Source organism: Zonotrichia leucophrys, chromosome 6 (assembly GCF_028769735.1).
Source record: "Zonotrichia leucophrys gambelii isolate GWCS_2022_RI chromosome 6, RI_Zleu_2.0, whole genome shotgun sequence".
In the NCBI taxonomy this organism is placed as follows: domain Eukaryota; kingdom Metazoa; phylum Chordata; class Aves; order Passeriformes; family Passerellidae; genus Zonotrichia; species Zonotrichia leucophrys.
This window is the reverse complement of record NC_088176.1, coordinates 5,567,741-5,584,874: the sequence shown is the minus strand read 5'-3', so window position 1 is coordinate 5,584,874 and position 17,134 is coordinate 5,567,741. Positions and strand designations below refer to the sequence as shown.

At 43.5% G+C, this 17,134-nt stretch overlaps 1 protein-coding gene across 2 annotated transcripts in view; it reads left to right on the top strand.

Moving 5' to 3' along the window:
- Positions 1–17,134, top strand: part of GRK5 (G protein-coupled receptor kinase 5) — a 153,248-nt gene that overhangs the window by 84,582 nt on the left and 51,532 nt on the right. Inside the window, exon 3 of one of the 2 annotated variants that reach the window (XM_064716289.1) lies at positions 10,141–10,253. In XM_064716289.1, coding sequence (XP_064572359.1) covers positions 10,141–10,253 — 113 coding nt within the window. Of the gene's footprint in view, positions 1–10,140; positions 10,254–17,134 lie in introns of those variants that run through there. The other variant, XM_064716290.1, reaches the window with a different exon arrangement.

Sequence of the window (17,134 nt, the reverse complement as noted above, 5' to 3'; positions counted from 1 at the left end):
CAGTGGAAAAATAGACCAAGAAATGACCAGAAAAAAAAGAGATAAACTGAAAAAATGCAAACACTAGAACAACTTTTAAAACTGCAAAAGTTTTCACATATTTTCCCCATGACAATGCAGTTTTCATAAGATTGAAGTTCTCTCTAAAATTGGTTTTTCTTTTTTTGTAGACCTAAGTAAGACTGCTCATGGTTTTTGTGTCTGGACACAAGCTGCCACACCCTCTGCATCCATCCCAGTAATTTGGTATGAAGGGATCCCTGGTACTGCAGACTTCTGTCAAAGAGGAGGAAAAAATACTTACCACTGGCAATCCCTTTCTTGCACAAGCTACTTTCAGTACATTTGGAGTTTCTAAATGACTTTAAAGCCTCCTTTCCACTCCTCCTATCAATTTTACTCAGCAGCTCAGCTCCTTCACACCCACTCAGAGGGGGCTGTCTCTCAGCAGGCAGTCAAATCAGCCTGTCAATAAAAACCAAGGCAAAGTCAGTGTCTTTATTAATACAAATGAGCCACTTGTAGTTGAGCAAAAGATCCAGTTAAGTGGTAATTTAGCAGTGTTGTCACAGGTCAGTGGTACCCCTTAAAAATTGTTGAGGATTGATTATGTTTTTCAGTATATTATTGTCTCTGATTACTTAGGTTGGTGGTTGAGCTGATTGTGCAATTTTTTTAAAGGTTGGGATTGACAAACACTTATAAAATAAGTAGAGTTTTACCAGTGTGGGTTTTTGTTGCACTCGAAGCTTGGGGTTTCAAAACATCAGGAGAAAAAAATGGAAAGAAAAATACCCAAGAAAATTTAGCAGTGAAGTAACAACTAACAGCATCTACTATTCTGTAAAAGGATTCACTAATAAAAGGGCTGGGATGCTTAGGACTTGCAGTGACTATTGAGCAGCATGCAGAGTAAGTAAAGCCTGTGAATAGTTTTATTATGTGCCTGTCAGTAACATGTGCTGCTTAAATATGCACTCACAGAGTGACTGTGCTGGTGGCTCTGTGCTCTCTGCCACTTACTGACCCGGTAAAAGTTTCATCTTGAGAAGGGAAAGCTGCTTTGCTTTCTACCTGGGCTGCTTTAGAAGTCAAAGAGTAGCTCTGCAGAAGTCTTTTCGTCTTAAGAAAGTGATTCACAAGATGTCTGCATTGGTTTCCTGGAATCGAGATGTTTATTTTGTGCTATGTACAACAGCAACAGTTCTGTAGATTTCATAACATTAAACATTCAAATTGCAACTTCTACTGAAATTTTCTTTCAGCATGCGTTACCCAGAATGTCACCAGGCAGGAGTCTAAATAACAGCACTAGACAGAAAGTAAGTTTGGTATTTCAGTTAAAAACTTTCAGACTGGGCATAAAAGTCCCAAATAAAAAGAAAAAAACTCTCAGTAGCTACGGTCTTTGAGAACAAATCATCCAGTTCTGTCATTCCCATCCAAGGCAGAACAAAATGAGAACAACTAAGTGTTTGTTCCCCGAATTTCACAGGGCGTTTCTGAGGTGAGCTTTCATATTTCTCTGAGGGATTTTTTTTTCCAGTCCTCTGGCCTTGCGGCAGAGACATTGTTGAAAGCCATTTAAGAAGATAAAGGCAAACCCTTTTTCTAGCCAGGGTGGTGGTCAGCGTTTTGGTGTGGGCAGCCCTACCCCTGGGGCTGCACCAGTACCACATGAAACTGCTGGGAAATGTTGGTGGGGCATCTTTTGTGATCAGGGTGAAGCAGTTTGGAAGCCCACCCTGCCCTGAATACCTTTGTGACTGGCCACAGAGGCGACTGTTCAAACACTGTGCTTGGGAAACCTCACCAGAGGCACTGATCCAGGGCCATGTGCTTTTCAAGTGTGATTTATGGGAATGGAAAGCAGCTTACTACTAGTAATGGGAATTTTTTGACTAGAAATGTAACACACCTGCCCATCTGTCTGTCAGCCAGTCATTCTGTCTCCCTGCTCTTTTTTGCTTTTTGTTCCCTTTCTGTGCACTGTTATTTTAACTGGCAGCCAAATGTAAAAGAAAGGATATGTTTAAGAACATGGTACCTAATAATTTAAGTTTAAAAAAAAAAAAGGCTTTAAAATATTCCCATTGCACATTCGCAGTCCAGATTTCCTGGTGATTAATCCTGGTGCATGCATTTCCACTGTCCTGCTGGTGTTGACTGTGGAACTGAGAGACAGAGTGAGTGGTTTATTCATGTAAATTGTGCTTGACAGAGGAGAGGTGGGAAAACTAAGGTGGGCTTGGATCAAAGAGCTACTGGAATGGGTGGGAGTCATTCTTTCCATCCCAGTTGGTCAGAGCATGGTGCTGATAACACCAAGGCTGGGGGTTCCATTCCCATATGAGCTGTTCACTTGAAAGCTGGACTTGATGGTTGGGTCCCTTCCAACTCAGAATATTCCGTGGTTTCAGCAGGTTTAACAAATGTCTTCATTATTGGCAGCCATTTTTTGTTGTCTTTCCCTGCACCCCATCATTCACACAGGTATTTTTGATTCTCTGATTGAGAGGTTCAAGCATTAATGGCGAACTCTATCTTCTTGAGGTGAGCCTTGACCCTGCAGTTCCTCCTTTTGAGCACGGGGCTTGCTCAGTGACCCATATGGAAGGGTTGCAGTTGCCTGAGCGAGTAACTTTTACAAGATACCAGGAGTGTCGGTGGAGGGCTGGAATAACTCAGCAGAGTAGCTCAGATTTTGTTAAGATGAGAATTTGTGTTCCACTGGCAAACAGCCTGGTCTCAGGGCAGGGCATTTTCACTTTGCCATCTGACTCTGCTCCTGGCACGAGGCTGGATGACCAAATGTCTCCCCTGTGAGAGCCGAGGGTCCCTCCCCAGGCTCTGGACCCCACTCCTGTTTTCCTGTGCTGTGATTATATTGAGCTCACAGGATCTTGTTTGATCCTCCTCCTGCTGCTGCTACAAAAAGGGTGGGTGGGTTGTTATCCCTCCTGTCAAAATCTTTGTCCAAAATCCACAAAGCCGCAAACGAGTTCTGGTTCAAGTACTCGTGCAAACATATTTATGCGACTGCTTGTAGGATTTGACTTTCAAATAGAATTCCATGAGCAAAGCTTCAATGCAGCTGCTTTCAAAAAACAAATGAGAAGATCCATATGTATCACTGAAGTGTATTTAACTGTGAGTTTGTTCCAATATTCTCCAAGCATATTTTCCATATCGGTCCAACTGGACTGTTTCCATCTCCAGTGTAATGCTGCTGTGATGTGTGGAGTTTATCCTTGTAGCCTAATGCCATGAAAAGAGTGGAAATAAGGGAAGTTATACAAAGCAAACACTGTCTGCATCTGAATAATTACATTAGATGTTCGATGATCAGGAGATTAAATTTTGTTTGTTTTAAAAAAGACAGCTGACAAATAGAGAAAATTAAGTTGGCAGGACTTAAAACCAGTTTGGGGTAATTCCATTGTCTCAAGTAAGCTTGATTGCATTCTTATTTTTAATTAATTAAACTTAGATAGTCAGTGCCAGAACAACTCTTGCTGTAACAGCGTAGATGAGGGTCTCCAAGTCTCTTGTAGAAAATCCTAAATTCAATTGGAAAAAAATAAAGGAAGGCTGAAAAAATAAAGGAAGGCCAAAAAAATCTTCTCCCCCAGTACTTCATAAGTTAGTTCTGGAGCTTTCCTCAGCAATGAAGGGCAGGTTTGAACCGCAGAGCAGGACAAGCTGCTGTTTAGAATAAGGAATCTATCAAGCCATTATCTTGTCATAGGTTGTAACAATTTCCAAGTTTTATTTAAAAAAAAAATAAAGAAAGAAAGCAGATGAAATATTTATGGTTAGAGAGAGTGTGCTTTTGCCACAAGCAGGAGAACTTCATCACAGCCCTTGGCTCCAGAGCTGCTGTCCGGCACCTGCAGGGCTCTGGAGCTGCCAAGACAAACACTCCCTGAGACAGAGGCTGCCTCGTCCTTTTTAATCTCCCTGAAGTGCCAGGTGAAGCTCTGGAGCAGCAGAGTGGTTCATGTATAAAAGGGCTCTGCTGTGCTCTCCTGGACTGAATTTCCTCTGCTGGAGTTTGTGCTGCAGGTGGATAGCCAGGAGCCACAGGGCCAACAGCAGCACTCGGGGCTCCCACACCTCCATGGACCTTTTCTGGCCATGCTGCTTGAGGCAGGCACTGCCATTAGCCCCATTTTATAAATGCAGCATGCCACTGAGGTCTGCAGGGCACAGAATATTGGCAGTGCTGGTAAATGAATTCCCACGGGAGCCTGCATGCTTGTGTTAGGCTTTTATGACGTGACTTGCTGCCACAGTTTATAGGAATTTTTGAATGAACCGAAACGTGGCGTTTTTATCCCTGTGTTGTGCTCTCTAACCATCTGGCTTGCCTCACTTTTTAAATGCATTGCTGGGGACAGGGTGAATGGAGAGTCCTCAGCATTTTAACCACAGGTTTGCATTGTAAAACAGCCCCCCTCGCTCCCCAGACAACAAAAAAAAACCTCCAAACCCAAAAAATCCCAGAAAATAACAGACAACAAAGACAACAAATCAAAATATTAGATTTTCTTCCCTTTTAATTGAAAGTTGGGGATTTTGACATCAGCAACTCTATTACCTTGTGTTGAGCTTTTCACTTCATCAGTGGTAGGTTTTGACAGGTATGAAATTTTGTTAATAGGACTATTTTTCTTAGACATGGGCTCAGATATTTTTCAGAACCTTACCAAAATATCTGTTTGGGAACAAATAACAAGGAACTTCCCTCCTGTTGCTTCCTCCCATTCCTGCAATATTCCCAAACAGGCACCATGAAAAAGAGATCCCTCTCTATGTTGCTGTACAGGTTTTTGATCAGGCTCTGCAGTTTAAACAGCAATATCCCAGTTTCTTCATCAGAAATGGTCCCCTATTTTCAGTTTCTCAAAAAGAAAAATCTGATATGTTTGCCACTGCAAGTACCTGGGTTCCCAGCAAAGTTTATGAAGGCTTATTGGCCATGACATCTCCAGGACTGAAGACCATAGAAAATTAAGAGTAAGAGTAAAAAGGTAGTAAGAGGATCTTCAGATGTGCTAACATGGCCCAACTTGGGGTTTTGCTCTTGAACACAAGGATTATCTTTTGTATTGAAGCATTTTTATTAGAGATGGAAAACTGCCTTTTGTAGAATGCAAGAGCTAATGTTTCAGCTTTCCAGATCATTCTGAAATACAAGAGCAACACAGACACTGTTAATAATGCAATCAAAGCAATTTAAATCCTTTTAAAACATCCACAAAGGATCCTTTGATAAGAAGCAACTTTCATCAGCCTGAAAGACTAGGCAGTTTAGTGTGTGCTGTTTATTAAGTTTATACATAGACAGTGGTAATTCCACTTTTGGCTGGAGAAGAGCAGCAGTAAATTATAAGACATCTTTATAAGCACCAGTGTTAGACTTGCTGGTTTAAAATGAAAAATGTATTTATATTAATATAGCTCTAAATGGGGTTATTCAGTGCTTAAAGATGCAATTTGTTTTCTGTTAGTACTCTGAATGGACACAAAATAATTCTGTGAACCTTAAAGGATTTAGTCCTTTTTTTGACAAAAAGAAGGAAATTGCTACAAGTGCACAGTGTATGATGGGCTGTGAAAGTCTGTTTGGTTCAGTTGTGCTTCATTCTTTAATCTTGCTCTTAGTTCCTGCCTTTGTCCTCCTTTTCATTGTGTGTCCCTGTAAGGAAACTTACATAAAGAAAGCAAAGATGGGCAAAAAAACCAGAAGTGGTTTTGTATTTGGGCTGGGCAGGGTAGGATTTCTTTTAGCAGCATCTCCCTGAGTTTGATTGAGGAGGGAGACATGTGATTTTGGGACAATTTTAGCAGAAATTTCCATCCATCTCACAGATTTTGGGGATCACTTCGGCAAGCCCCAGCCCCTTGGAAAAGAAAGTTTTACTTCTGATGTGCCAGCATCTTGAGAGCTGACTGCTGCTCCCTCAGGAGATGCTGCTCCCATTGCCCAGCTTGAGTGTAGGGACTGAGCCATTCAAATGCTTTCTGCCATTAATTTGGGGTGATTTTTGTTATTCTGGGACAAAGCAGGTGAGAGGAAGAGAGCAGCAGACAAATCACAGACTTGCAACAGCATCTGAGTGGTTTTGGTTCACCTTAAAGAAGAAAATCAGGAAGGGAAGATGAATTCTGATCTTGGATCACTGAGCATGAGCAGGAAATCAACAATTAAGTCTTCCTACATCCTCTTTGGGGGTTCCAGGTGTTTGTTTGTTGGTTGTTTTGTTTTGTGGGGGCTTTTTTAGGCGGCATAATTACTTTGCATTTGGATCTTACTCATTTTTCATCTGATTTAATGCCAAGGATAGCAGGGATCCAGAGGTCAAGCCCAAATGTTCCCATGCAGCAGCATGGTGCATTCTTCTTGGCAATTCTCCACACATTCCTTCGGAAAATCTGCTCTTGGGATTCCAGTATGGTGGAAAATAAAATGTTACTTAACAGACAGTACATAAATACAGTCCTTGGCCACAGCAATAAATGACCAAAGAGCTGAAAAGATGTTCCTGGCTTTTGTAGATTTTAAAAGTGAGGCTTAAACTGAGCTCATCCCTTCCCACAGACATCTACAGGAGGAAGCCTCACGAGCTGATTGCAGGGCTTGGCTTTGCAGCTCTTCAGAATGAGTTGCAGAAGTGCAGCTTTTATAGCAGTCTTAGACACCTGCAGTTTACACTGAATATCATAAAAACTGATTTTCAGCCAAGAGTTATCACACAGTTTTTTAGTTCATCACTAGCCCATCAAAACCCACAGGTAGATTGCAAATGTGAGAGAGAAGGGGGGACCTGGTCTCTGCAGACCAGTTTCTCTCCAAAAGATGGTATTTTGAGACAGCCAAAAAAAATGAAAGGTATTTACGTGAGAAATTAGGACAAAAAAAAAATCTTCACGGTGCACAGGAAGGTTTTTATATAATTAAAATATTAGATTTTCTCCTCTTTTAATTGAAAGTTGGGGATTTTGACATCAGCAACTCTATTACCTTGTGTTGAGCTTTTCACTTCATCAATGGTAGGTTTTGACAGGTATGAAATTTTGTTAATAGGACTATTTTTCTTAGGCGCGGGCTCAGATATTTTTCAGAACCTTACCAAAATATCTGTTTGGGAACAAATTTGGCCATAGGCTTTGAATGGTGACAGCATGACGTGTGCAGGTGCAACTATTTCAGTGTGTTCTTTGTGCTGGCTGCTCCTGAAATTAGTATTTCAGTACATAAGCTATGAAGTAAAGGGAAAAATGAGTCAGTAGAATTATGAATAAACATTATTTATCTTTATTTATCTTATGAATGTTAATTATGGCATTTTATATAATACCTTTTCTATATTAATCTGTGTTGTTGCTCTGTTAGGAAGATGGAGAATTCACTCGCATGTGTGCGTTGTTTGCCAGCGATATTTTCTAAATAAAGAGTTTGGCGTCACTGAGAAGTGTCTGCTTTCCCAAGAGTTTGACCCACCCAGCCTTTCACCCCCATTTTGGGTGACTTTGCAGGTGTTAAACAGGATGGCACTGAGGCAGGAGGGTCTGACTACCAAAGATATCACTCTCAGAGCTGTTTTAGTTACACTTCATCATCACAAGCATATGGTTTCACTTCCAAGTGTTTAACATTTCCATTTCCTCAGGAAATCATTCCTTCTATTTTTTAAACTTTGGAAACGGGATGGATGTTTTTACTGGCAGGCGGAACGAGAGCGACACAAGGCCCAGCCCCAGCCCTGGCTGCGGTGCCCGCCCGCCTCCCCGTCCCTCCCCATCCTGCAGCAGCTCCTGAGCACGGTTCGGGGTGCCCCAGCCCCATCTCTGGGGTGCAGCATGCTGCTGAAACACTTCTCGCTCTAATAAAACCTTCCACTCCTTTTCCAGCTTGAGCTCAGACGTGTTTTTCTTTCTTAGTCCGCTCCGGGCCCATGCATCCCAAGAATTAGTTGAGTGCAGATTCCTTTAGCTGACTTGGAGAGGCCAACAGCAAGATCAGGGCCTAAGAAAATAATTTGTGTCACCTACAAGGAATGAAAGCGTTTTTGTCGTGTGTTTATTGTCTGTGTTGGTACATCCATGACGGAGGCGTGGATGGCTCCAGGGAGCTGCTCTAGCTGTTGCATTTTCAGAGATTATTTCTGGTATTTCCTTTTTCCTCGTTACCAGCGGGTCACCCTTCTCACATGCTGGCCAAGTTCTGTAGAGTAGGAGGAAGTCTGTGCTCATGACTTATTTATGTTGTGTTTATCTGTGTATATCTATATGTTTATTTGTATGTTGTAGTGTTTAGCTGCTTATTTCCTTTCCCTGCTGTTCTGTGAAGTTATGGATGTGCAATTAGCACACTAATTTACCTGGTCTCACTGGCCCTTTTGGTAGCTGCTTCAGAAAACCAGACCAGAGCAGGAACACACTGAATTAAAGCCCATTTCAGCCATCCCCAGCCCATGTCTCTATGACCACTAGACCAAGTTCCTGACCAAGTACTTCAGGAATCAGTTCCTGAAGCACAGCCAGGTGCAGCACTGGGCAGGCTCCTTCCTTCCCCTAGGGAGAGGCAGCCTTGGCTGCTCCTGCCTGCTGTCACCCAGCTACAGGGCAGAAATCCAGCACCTCAAACAGCATTTTCTGTTCAGGACAAATGTCCCCAGAGCATGGGGAGGCCCTGCCATGGGCTGCCCAGAGAAGATGCGGGTGCCTCTTCACTGGAAGTGTCCAAGGTTGGATGAGGCTTGGAGCAACCTGGGATAGTGGAAGGTGGCTCTGCCCATGGCAGGGGATGTGTAATTAGGTGATCTTTAGGATCCCTTCCAACCCAAACCATTTTGTTATTCTCGGACAACCCATTTCCAACATTTCCAACCCAAACCATTCCATGATTCTATGACAATTCTGGTTTTGCAGAACATGGTCCCCAGGGCACAAGCTGAGTTGAGCAGGTCCTTCAGCTGGGTGCCTCAATGGCAAAGGGCAGCTTTGGATGCCTTCATCCATGGAATGGGAGGAGCTGAAGGGCATGGAGGCCAAAGCAGAGTGGGAATCAAAGACATTTCAGGAGCAACTACAGGCCCAAGAGAGAAATAGCCAAGGCACTGACAACTTGTGTGGGTTTGGTATGTCTGTTTGCAGTGCTGTGTTATGTGTTTAGAAGCTGGTTGTTTCCATAATAACAGCAAGTGCCATATGGCAGCGAGGAGGGTGGTGAGAAGAATGCCTAAGGAAACACAGTATGTTGTTTGACATGTGTGTACTTGTAGAGGAATAACGTGTCTCAAGCAAGTATTGCTGCTCCAATCAGGCTGGGGGATTTTCTGCTCTCACCAGAAAAATATCCAGAGCCCTTGGCATTTGTGCTGGTGCCATGCCAGTTAATGATGCTGATACTCTCCTGCTGATAGTCCTTGTGATGGGCAAAGGACCTTTTGCTGTACTGTGAGTGATGGCTGTGGATGCACCAGCACAGAGGAATGGCATTTAAACATGGCTTTTGAGGGGAAATGCAGTTCTGTGAGGAGTGCTGTGTTAAACTGAAATGAGCCAGATGCCATATGCTCTATCCATTCCTTAATGCTCAGCAATTAAATAGCAGAAATTTTGAAACCTTTGAAAATGCAGTGTTTACTATAATTGTTTAATAGAAAGTAGGCTAAGCATTTCCAGAGATGTGGAGCACTTTAGTACTTTAGTGCATATCTAGGAAGCATCCAGGAAGGACTCCACAAATTCCAGCTTTTTCTGCCCTTTAATGTATGACTCATATTTCAAGGACTTGTAATTTGCTCCCCACATTCCCACCAGCACCACCAGTCTGTGCTGTACCTTTGCATACATTTCCACCACAGAAAAATATGAAATGATTTCTTCATAATAGCTGAATGGCTTTCGCTTGACCTTTACCAACAAAATTCAGCCTCTCTTAATTGAGTCCTAAAGCCATTAATTATATTTGTATTTGGATACCTGAAACGTGGTGGCAGGGAGAAGGAGGTTGTGGTGATTTGGGGTAGTAGTCCTGCACTCACTTGCAATGCTTTAAGCTCATGAACAACCCAAAAGGCAGAGCTGTTCTCATTTTCATGCTTCTGTTCTTCTCTTTCTTGCCTGCAGAGAGAGATTACTGCAGCATATGTGAGAAGCAGCCCATTGGAAGGCTCCTGTTCCGGCAGTTCTGTGAGACCCGGCCCGAGCTCGAGTGCTGCATCAGGTTCCTTGACTCGGTGGTAAGTCACTTCTTGTGGTATTCTGGGGTGCTTTGCAATGTTCCCCTGACAGAGGAGACTCCTCTGACCTCAAGAAATCGCTGTTTTGTGGGATTTTGTGTCTGAAGTGCTGGAGCAGGACAGGGCTGGCCCCAGCATCAGCTTGGCACCGCTGGTGGCACAGGGACACTCAGGGACATGAGCCACCAGAGAGGGAAAGGACAGTCACCCCCACAGTGCTGCTGTGGCCTCCTTTCATGTGAACACCTGAGCTGTTGTGAGCACTGTCTGCTGATGGGGGTGAAGGCTGCCCTGCTGGGAGGCACTGGGAGGAGAGGCAAGTGGAGAATGGGCTGACAAGAGAGGATGAGGAATGTAGTAATCCTAATATCCCTTACCAAGGCTTTTCATCCACAGAGTTCAGGATGGTTCACAAAGGACACCCTGATAATCACCCTGTTTTTTTCAAATAAGAGAGAACAGAGGCGCAAGGTACAGAAATAGCTTGACTGAGGTCACTGAGAAACAAATCTGCTCCATTTTCCACCCCAGTGAGCCATCAGTTAACCCAGGCACTGAGCATCACCCCCAAGCCCTGGGGGACCTGACGCTCTTTCCCAGTCTGGCAGCGCTTGGCCATGTGTCCTGCCAGCTGTTCACAGTGGAAAAGGCTCTCAGTCACTTCCTTTGCTGTGTGAGGGGAAGGTGTTGATCAGCCAAAAGGTGAAATGGTACCAAAGAACAAGATGAACTTGGCACTTGTGAGTGCCCACAGGGTCTCGCTCCCTGGCTAACACTGAACTCAGGAGCAAAACAATGCACACCAACAGGAATAAAATTGTTTTGTTTGCACCATGGTGAAGCTACTCTGAAGTATAGGGAAATGTGAGGATTGCCCTGAAGCTGTAAAAGTAACAGTCTGAGAGGACATATGGTATCTTAAGGTTTATATTACTCCTGCAGTAACAACAGCAAATCTGAAGCATCACAAAAAGTGTTCAATAAACTCTGAATCAGTTTTTAAATATTTGAAATCAATAAACAAATGAGACTGCAGTTAATTTTTAAATTTTCAAATATTATTGATTTCAAATATAATTATTCTGTATAAGCTTGCTCCCAGCCCATGAAAATCCCTGCATTAGGCAATATTAAGGTCAAGCAACACAGCCCTTGGCCATTAAATTGGATGATTGCTACTGAAATTTGCCCAGCGGGGTCGCACTGTGTTTAGTGAGTAGTGGGATTCAAGCCAAGCCCTGTGTTAGGCAAAAAAGGCCCTATAATGAGACCAGGAGTCTGACTTTACAGCCCTAATCTGAGACCACCAGGAATGGGAAACCTTTTCTAGACCACCTGCTGTAACAAGCAGGAAAAGCCAAAAGCCTTCCTTTTCTTTTGTCTCAGTTACTTTTCTAACACAAGATGTGTCCCACCCCACAAGATGCAAAAATTACCTTTTGTGTAATGTCAAATAAGGGGAAAAGATAAAAGGGGATAATATTGAGCTGTTCTTGAGGGACTCACAGAGCTTTCTGCACACTGAAAGAGAGGACCACCTCTCTTTTTCAGTGCCCATCTAAGTGACTTTACCAGGTGGCACAGTAAGACACTGGCAGAAGCCAGTGCTTGATGCCTCCCAATATTTTATTCAGTTTTTGTGCTCTTGCACTCAACTGTCTGCAAGGAAAGAAGTGACTGAGGCTTCTGGGAGAAAACCAGAAGCTGAGTCAGACATTTAACAACCTCTCACCATCCTTGTGAGAGACTGAGCTCTCTCGCACCTTTGCTTCCAAAGGCTGGTGGAATCATCCAGACCTGCAGACCAGAATATGTAAAGAGACAAAAAAAATCCTCTCTTGACTGGACATTTATGTCAGCTGTTGTGTGAAATACCTAACCTGGTTTGAAGTAGTCTCCTGCAAATGTAATTATGGCAGGATTTGGGGATTTTTTCCCTGTTAAACAGTTGTTAAGCTGCCTTCTGAAGAGAAGGGATTTGTATCACTGAATTCTGCATGCATGTAGGCGTGTAGCTGTCAGCTCCCTCTGAGACCTGTGAATACCTTGGCCAATTTCAACCAGTAATTGAGAGGAAAGTGCTCAGAGGCATAAAGTCTCCCCATGTTCTGTGAGAGCAGTGTTTGGGTAATTAGTCACAATCGATTGTAGCCCAGACTAACACGACATGTGGTTTGTAAGCAGCAGGCCCCAACTCTAGATGATAACAGTGATAAGAACAAAGAGATGCAGAGCTCTGCAGCTCAGCACTGCTGGAGCTGTGGGTGTTTGGTTCCCACTGCTGCTGTGGGACCTGTCAGTCTGTCTGTCTGTCTGTCTGTCTGGGAAATGGAGCAACAGCAGCCCCTTCTCCCAGCTGGCAGGAGGGCTGTAAGGACAGACAGCCATCTCTTGCTGCAGATATTGTGCAAACAAGCTCATGGCAGAGGTCCTGATTGCTGAGAAGAAATATGCACCGAGCTCCCATGGGGTTCTGGAGGCATCACGTGCTGGTCTGGGTGCTTGGAACCACAGAGATCTCCTTGAAAGGCTCAGCAAAGCCTGGTGGAGCCATTCACATGGAGGAACTGTGTGAGCACAAGCTGTTGTCATTAGATGGAGATGGTTTGTGATTACATGGGCTCCTCTAGAAGCCCTCAGCCGAGGAGGCACGCACAGCCCTGAAGCAAACTTCGCTCTGCTTACAAATATTCTAGCAACATTGGAGCTGTTGAAAGAGAGCCATCAGAATCAAGTGCGAGGGAAAATGTTTCCTGTGCTAAAAGGCAGATCAGTGAGCAGGCAAGGGGCTAGCAAGATGTGTTTGCTTCTCCACAGCCAGTGCTTCCAGCACAGGAAGGTGAGGACCTTGTCCAGTTCAGTAGGGACCTCCTGCTCCTGTCCCCTTCTCATCAGCACATTCCCTGACACTTCCTTCTCCTCTCCTGTGATTTTCATTTGTCATTAAAATGAAGACTTTCACTTCTGGACTCCCTTTCCTGCTTCATCTACTCACATTCATAATGGGTTTTTTTGCCAAGGGAGGGCTTTTAACAATTTAATGTGGACCAGATCTAGGTTGACTGGTGGAGAATGTGGACAATTTTGGTCATTATTTTCTCTCTAATGTGAATAAGGTTACATTTTTACATTCGAGTCACACAGGAATACATCCTCTGGAGGAAAGTAGCCCTGCTGCCTCTCCAGGTTATTTCTGCTTGTGATATTTGGGCTCAGGGTGAGAGGCACAATCTCCTCGGGTGGACTTTTCAGCTGAATGCTTCACTAGACATGGCACTTACCTGGGGTTGAAGGATGAGTGAGCATCCATTTAATGCCATTTGTGAAAACCCTGCCTTGCTGTTAGGGAGATTTCATTTGGTTAAGTCCCTTTTGTGGTATATAAACCATCTGTGTGTGTGTGTCTTAAAGCTGTTCAAGGCTTTTCCCATCAGAAATGCCAGTTTGTTGGTATCAACAAACTCATTAACTCAAAACGTGTTTTCAAACAGTTGAAAGGGCTCTCTTTGCCCTGCCTTTAAATATGAAAAATATGGTTTCAAGTTCACTTTTCATTTAGAAATGTGAGTTATTATGAATCCCAGCTGTTTGGGGTTTGCCTTCCAGTTTTCAGTCACAGATTTTAAATCTCCAGCAGAGGCAAGTGCAAGGACAGGCACTGAGGACAGAGCAATAGCAGGGCAGAGCCTGGAGTCTGAGGAAGGACTGAGCAGAGAGATGTTCTCAGATAACGGAGGAGGGAGCTGAGAAAGTGGAGGTGAAAAATTGGGACTGAAATGCCAGTAACCTCCTGCAGATGCTCAAAAGGTGATTCCACTGTTCCTGACTTTTACCAAGAAGCCAGAACTGCTCTGGTGGGAGTGTCTGTTCCCACCTCCATCTTCTGGTGGGTACGAGGGGTGATGATTCCCTCAGCCATGCCATGCTGCTGTGGGAGAGCATCCTCCAGAGCTGCAGAGAGATCTCTTTGGATATGTTTTTCCATTTTCACATATTTTTATCTGGGCAGTTTCAGGAGCTCAAATAATATTGAGGTGAAAATCAGATACTCCTTAAATGGATGTGTCAGAATCAATGTGAGCCCCTGTGGGGTCCCTGTGTCACTGCCCTGGTAGCTCTCCATGCATCACAGGCCCCAGACCTGAGCTGTCCCTCAGCCTGTGGCTGTCCCACCCCACAACCAGGCTGGATGTTACTCCTTTCCCAGCTGAGGAGCATTTTTCCATTGATCTCAGCCCATCCTGAGGGCAGCTGCTCCAAAGGGAAGGACACTTTGCACTCCCATTCCCCCACCCAGCCACGGCTGCTTCCATGGAAGAAGGAGCCACCAGCATGATGACTACTGCCTCCAAAAGAGCAGCCAGAAGAAAAGCTAGCAGCAGACAGCGGCCAGCCCACATCCTCTCACCATTTGTGCTGGAGGATCTGTGCCTGCCCACAGAAAGAGCCTTCCCTGCAGCTTGTCCCACGGAGTCAGGGTGATCGTAAATCCTCCCCTCATTTATGGGCTATGAATAGGGCCCTGTCTGACCCAACCAGGGCATGGGGAAGCTATTAGACTTCAGAGCAGGAGCCTTGAAACACATGCCTGGATTCATCAAAGGAATAATGGAAAATAGTTTGTTCCACGGATTGTAAGAAATGATGTTATTTCTAGCAATTAGGGATTTGCAAACTGTGCTTTTGAGCATTGGGAAAGAAGGGGAGGTATCTTGTGATTTAAGCACAAGACCAGGGGTTGAGGACCTTGGTGGCTTCCCAGGCAGGTGGCAGAGAGAGCATGGGGACATCCCTGTCTATCTGCTGTAATAACAGGTCATGGCTGGAAATGCACCAGGGTCTGAATAGCTCAAGAATGGCACTGAAGGGAGAAATAATAATGAGCTTAGGGACAAAATGGAACAGGCTTCTAGTGCAGACCTGCAGTGAAATCAACACTGTGCATAGTTGGAGCTTACGGTTCCTTCTCACATTCTCACTTGTCTGTCACTTCCCACCTTCGCCACCACCATGTCACATTCTCTGGGAATGTCAAATGCAAGTGTAATTTAACTTTCCTTTTATTCTTTGCTGTCTGTCTTGAGGCAGAACAAGATCCTCTGTGCATGTATAGGTGTGCATTTAGCTCAGCATATGTTGGGTCCCATTTCCCATGTTGGAATTGCATTTCAAGACGTCAGTTCTTGCTGAGTTTCTGCCTCCTGGTCTGTCCTGATTTGTTTCCTGTTGTACAGTTCTGATGGGAGGTAACTGTTGGAGGTTATGTGTGGCAAAAAGGACAACAAATTTTTCAACAGCTCCCTGGTTCATTTCAAATAGGAGATGATGACTTATAATCAGGTTTTATTTGCTTGGGAGACAATATATTATCAGAGTTTGAAAGCAAATGAAAGAGAGAGAAATCATGGAGAAAAATGCTGCTAAGATGCTCTAACCATTTCAGAGTTCCTGTACTTTAAGAGCTGAAATAACCCATACTCAGATACCATCTAAAAGGACAGGAAATTAGATAAAATATTATTTTAAACCCTTGAATTAAGTTTTATGAGAACCTAATCAGTTTCATCCCCAAAACTGTCACTTAAAAAGAAGTACTGTACTTGTAGGTTTTAGTTTTTGGTTGTTTTTTCATCATTCTTATTTGTGGCCATTATCATTTCCCAAACCAAGTCAGGTCATAATTCCAGATTGTTCAAGCAACCTGCCATGCCTGTGTGTAAATATGCAGCTCCAGACCTGAGTTGCAATAGCTAAATGAGCCCTGGCCAGAGAGAAGGGGAATAGCATTATTACTGCATTGTGGTTTCCATGTCATTCCTGGGTTTGCTTAGCTGGGGTATCCATTACAGCCAGCCTGCAGATTTATTGCATCCAGCCTGGAGCAGCACATACATCTTCCAATGGGCAATAGTTCTGAAATTTCTTCTTCCAAGTGTTTGCCAGTTCAGTCTGATTTACCTTTTTTTTTTTTTTTGTTAAGCTTCCTCCTCGTTTATCATCACAGACAGCTTGTATTGGACCAGGTTATTTAATTGGCTTGGCAGGATTTTCTGGGATCCTTTTTTTAATACAGTCATAAAAACTGCTAGGCTGTTGTCTTCTTTTTTTTTTATTTTTATTTTATTTAATTCTGGAAAATATTTTGACCTGAAGGCTAAAGCTTCATATCCCAAGCAGTGCCAAGAATGTCCCTAAGAGAACTTGTTGTCATTTAGCCACTGGGCTCCCCTGCAGCATGTGTTTCCTTCAAATGCCTGCCATGGATCCAAAAGTTTAGCTGAAGTGATCAATATCTGCATGGTACACACATTGTGCTTCTTTTGCTTCTAATGTAAACAAAATTCATCAAAAGTCAGTAATGCTTCAATACCTAGAGCAGTCAGAATTTTAAAATGTAGATAGGGTGTGAGGATGGGGTGCTTCCTTTTTTAATACACTAGGGAAGCCAAAGAGAATTTTGCTTATGGTGCCTATTCCTCTAAGTGGTCTCTCTTGTTTCCTCCTGGTCCTAAGAAATCTGTCTAAGAAATCAGCAAGGGCTGAGCCAAAGGTCACTAATAGTAATGGGCAGGTCACTCTGCTTTGCACAGGTGTTGTTAGACCAAGGTCAAGGCATAAATGCATAGAAAAGACACATTAAACAAAAAAGACTACATATATATATATATTCAGTTGGCACTTGAAACACCAAGGGTTAACAAACATTCACTTTCTCTACTATTCAGGGAAATAATTTTACCTTCTGTGTCCAACTTCCTTGTGAGCAAAACCAAATGAAGTAGGTGTCTCTTGTCACTGAATGCTTTCTGAAAGCTGGCTTTGCAAGGTTATAAAATATAAATTAATTAAATGGTATTGGTGTTAATTAAGAGACAAAGCCC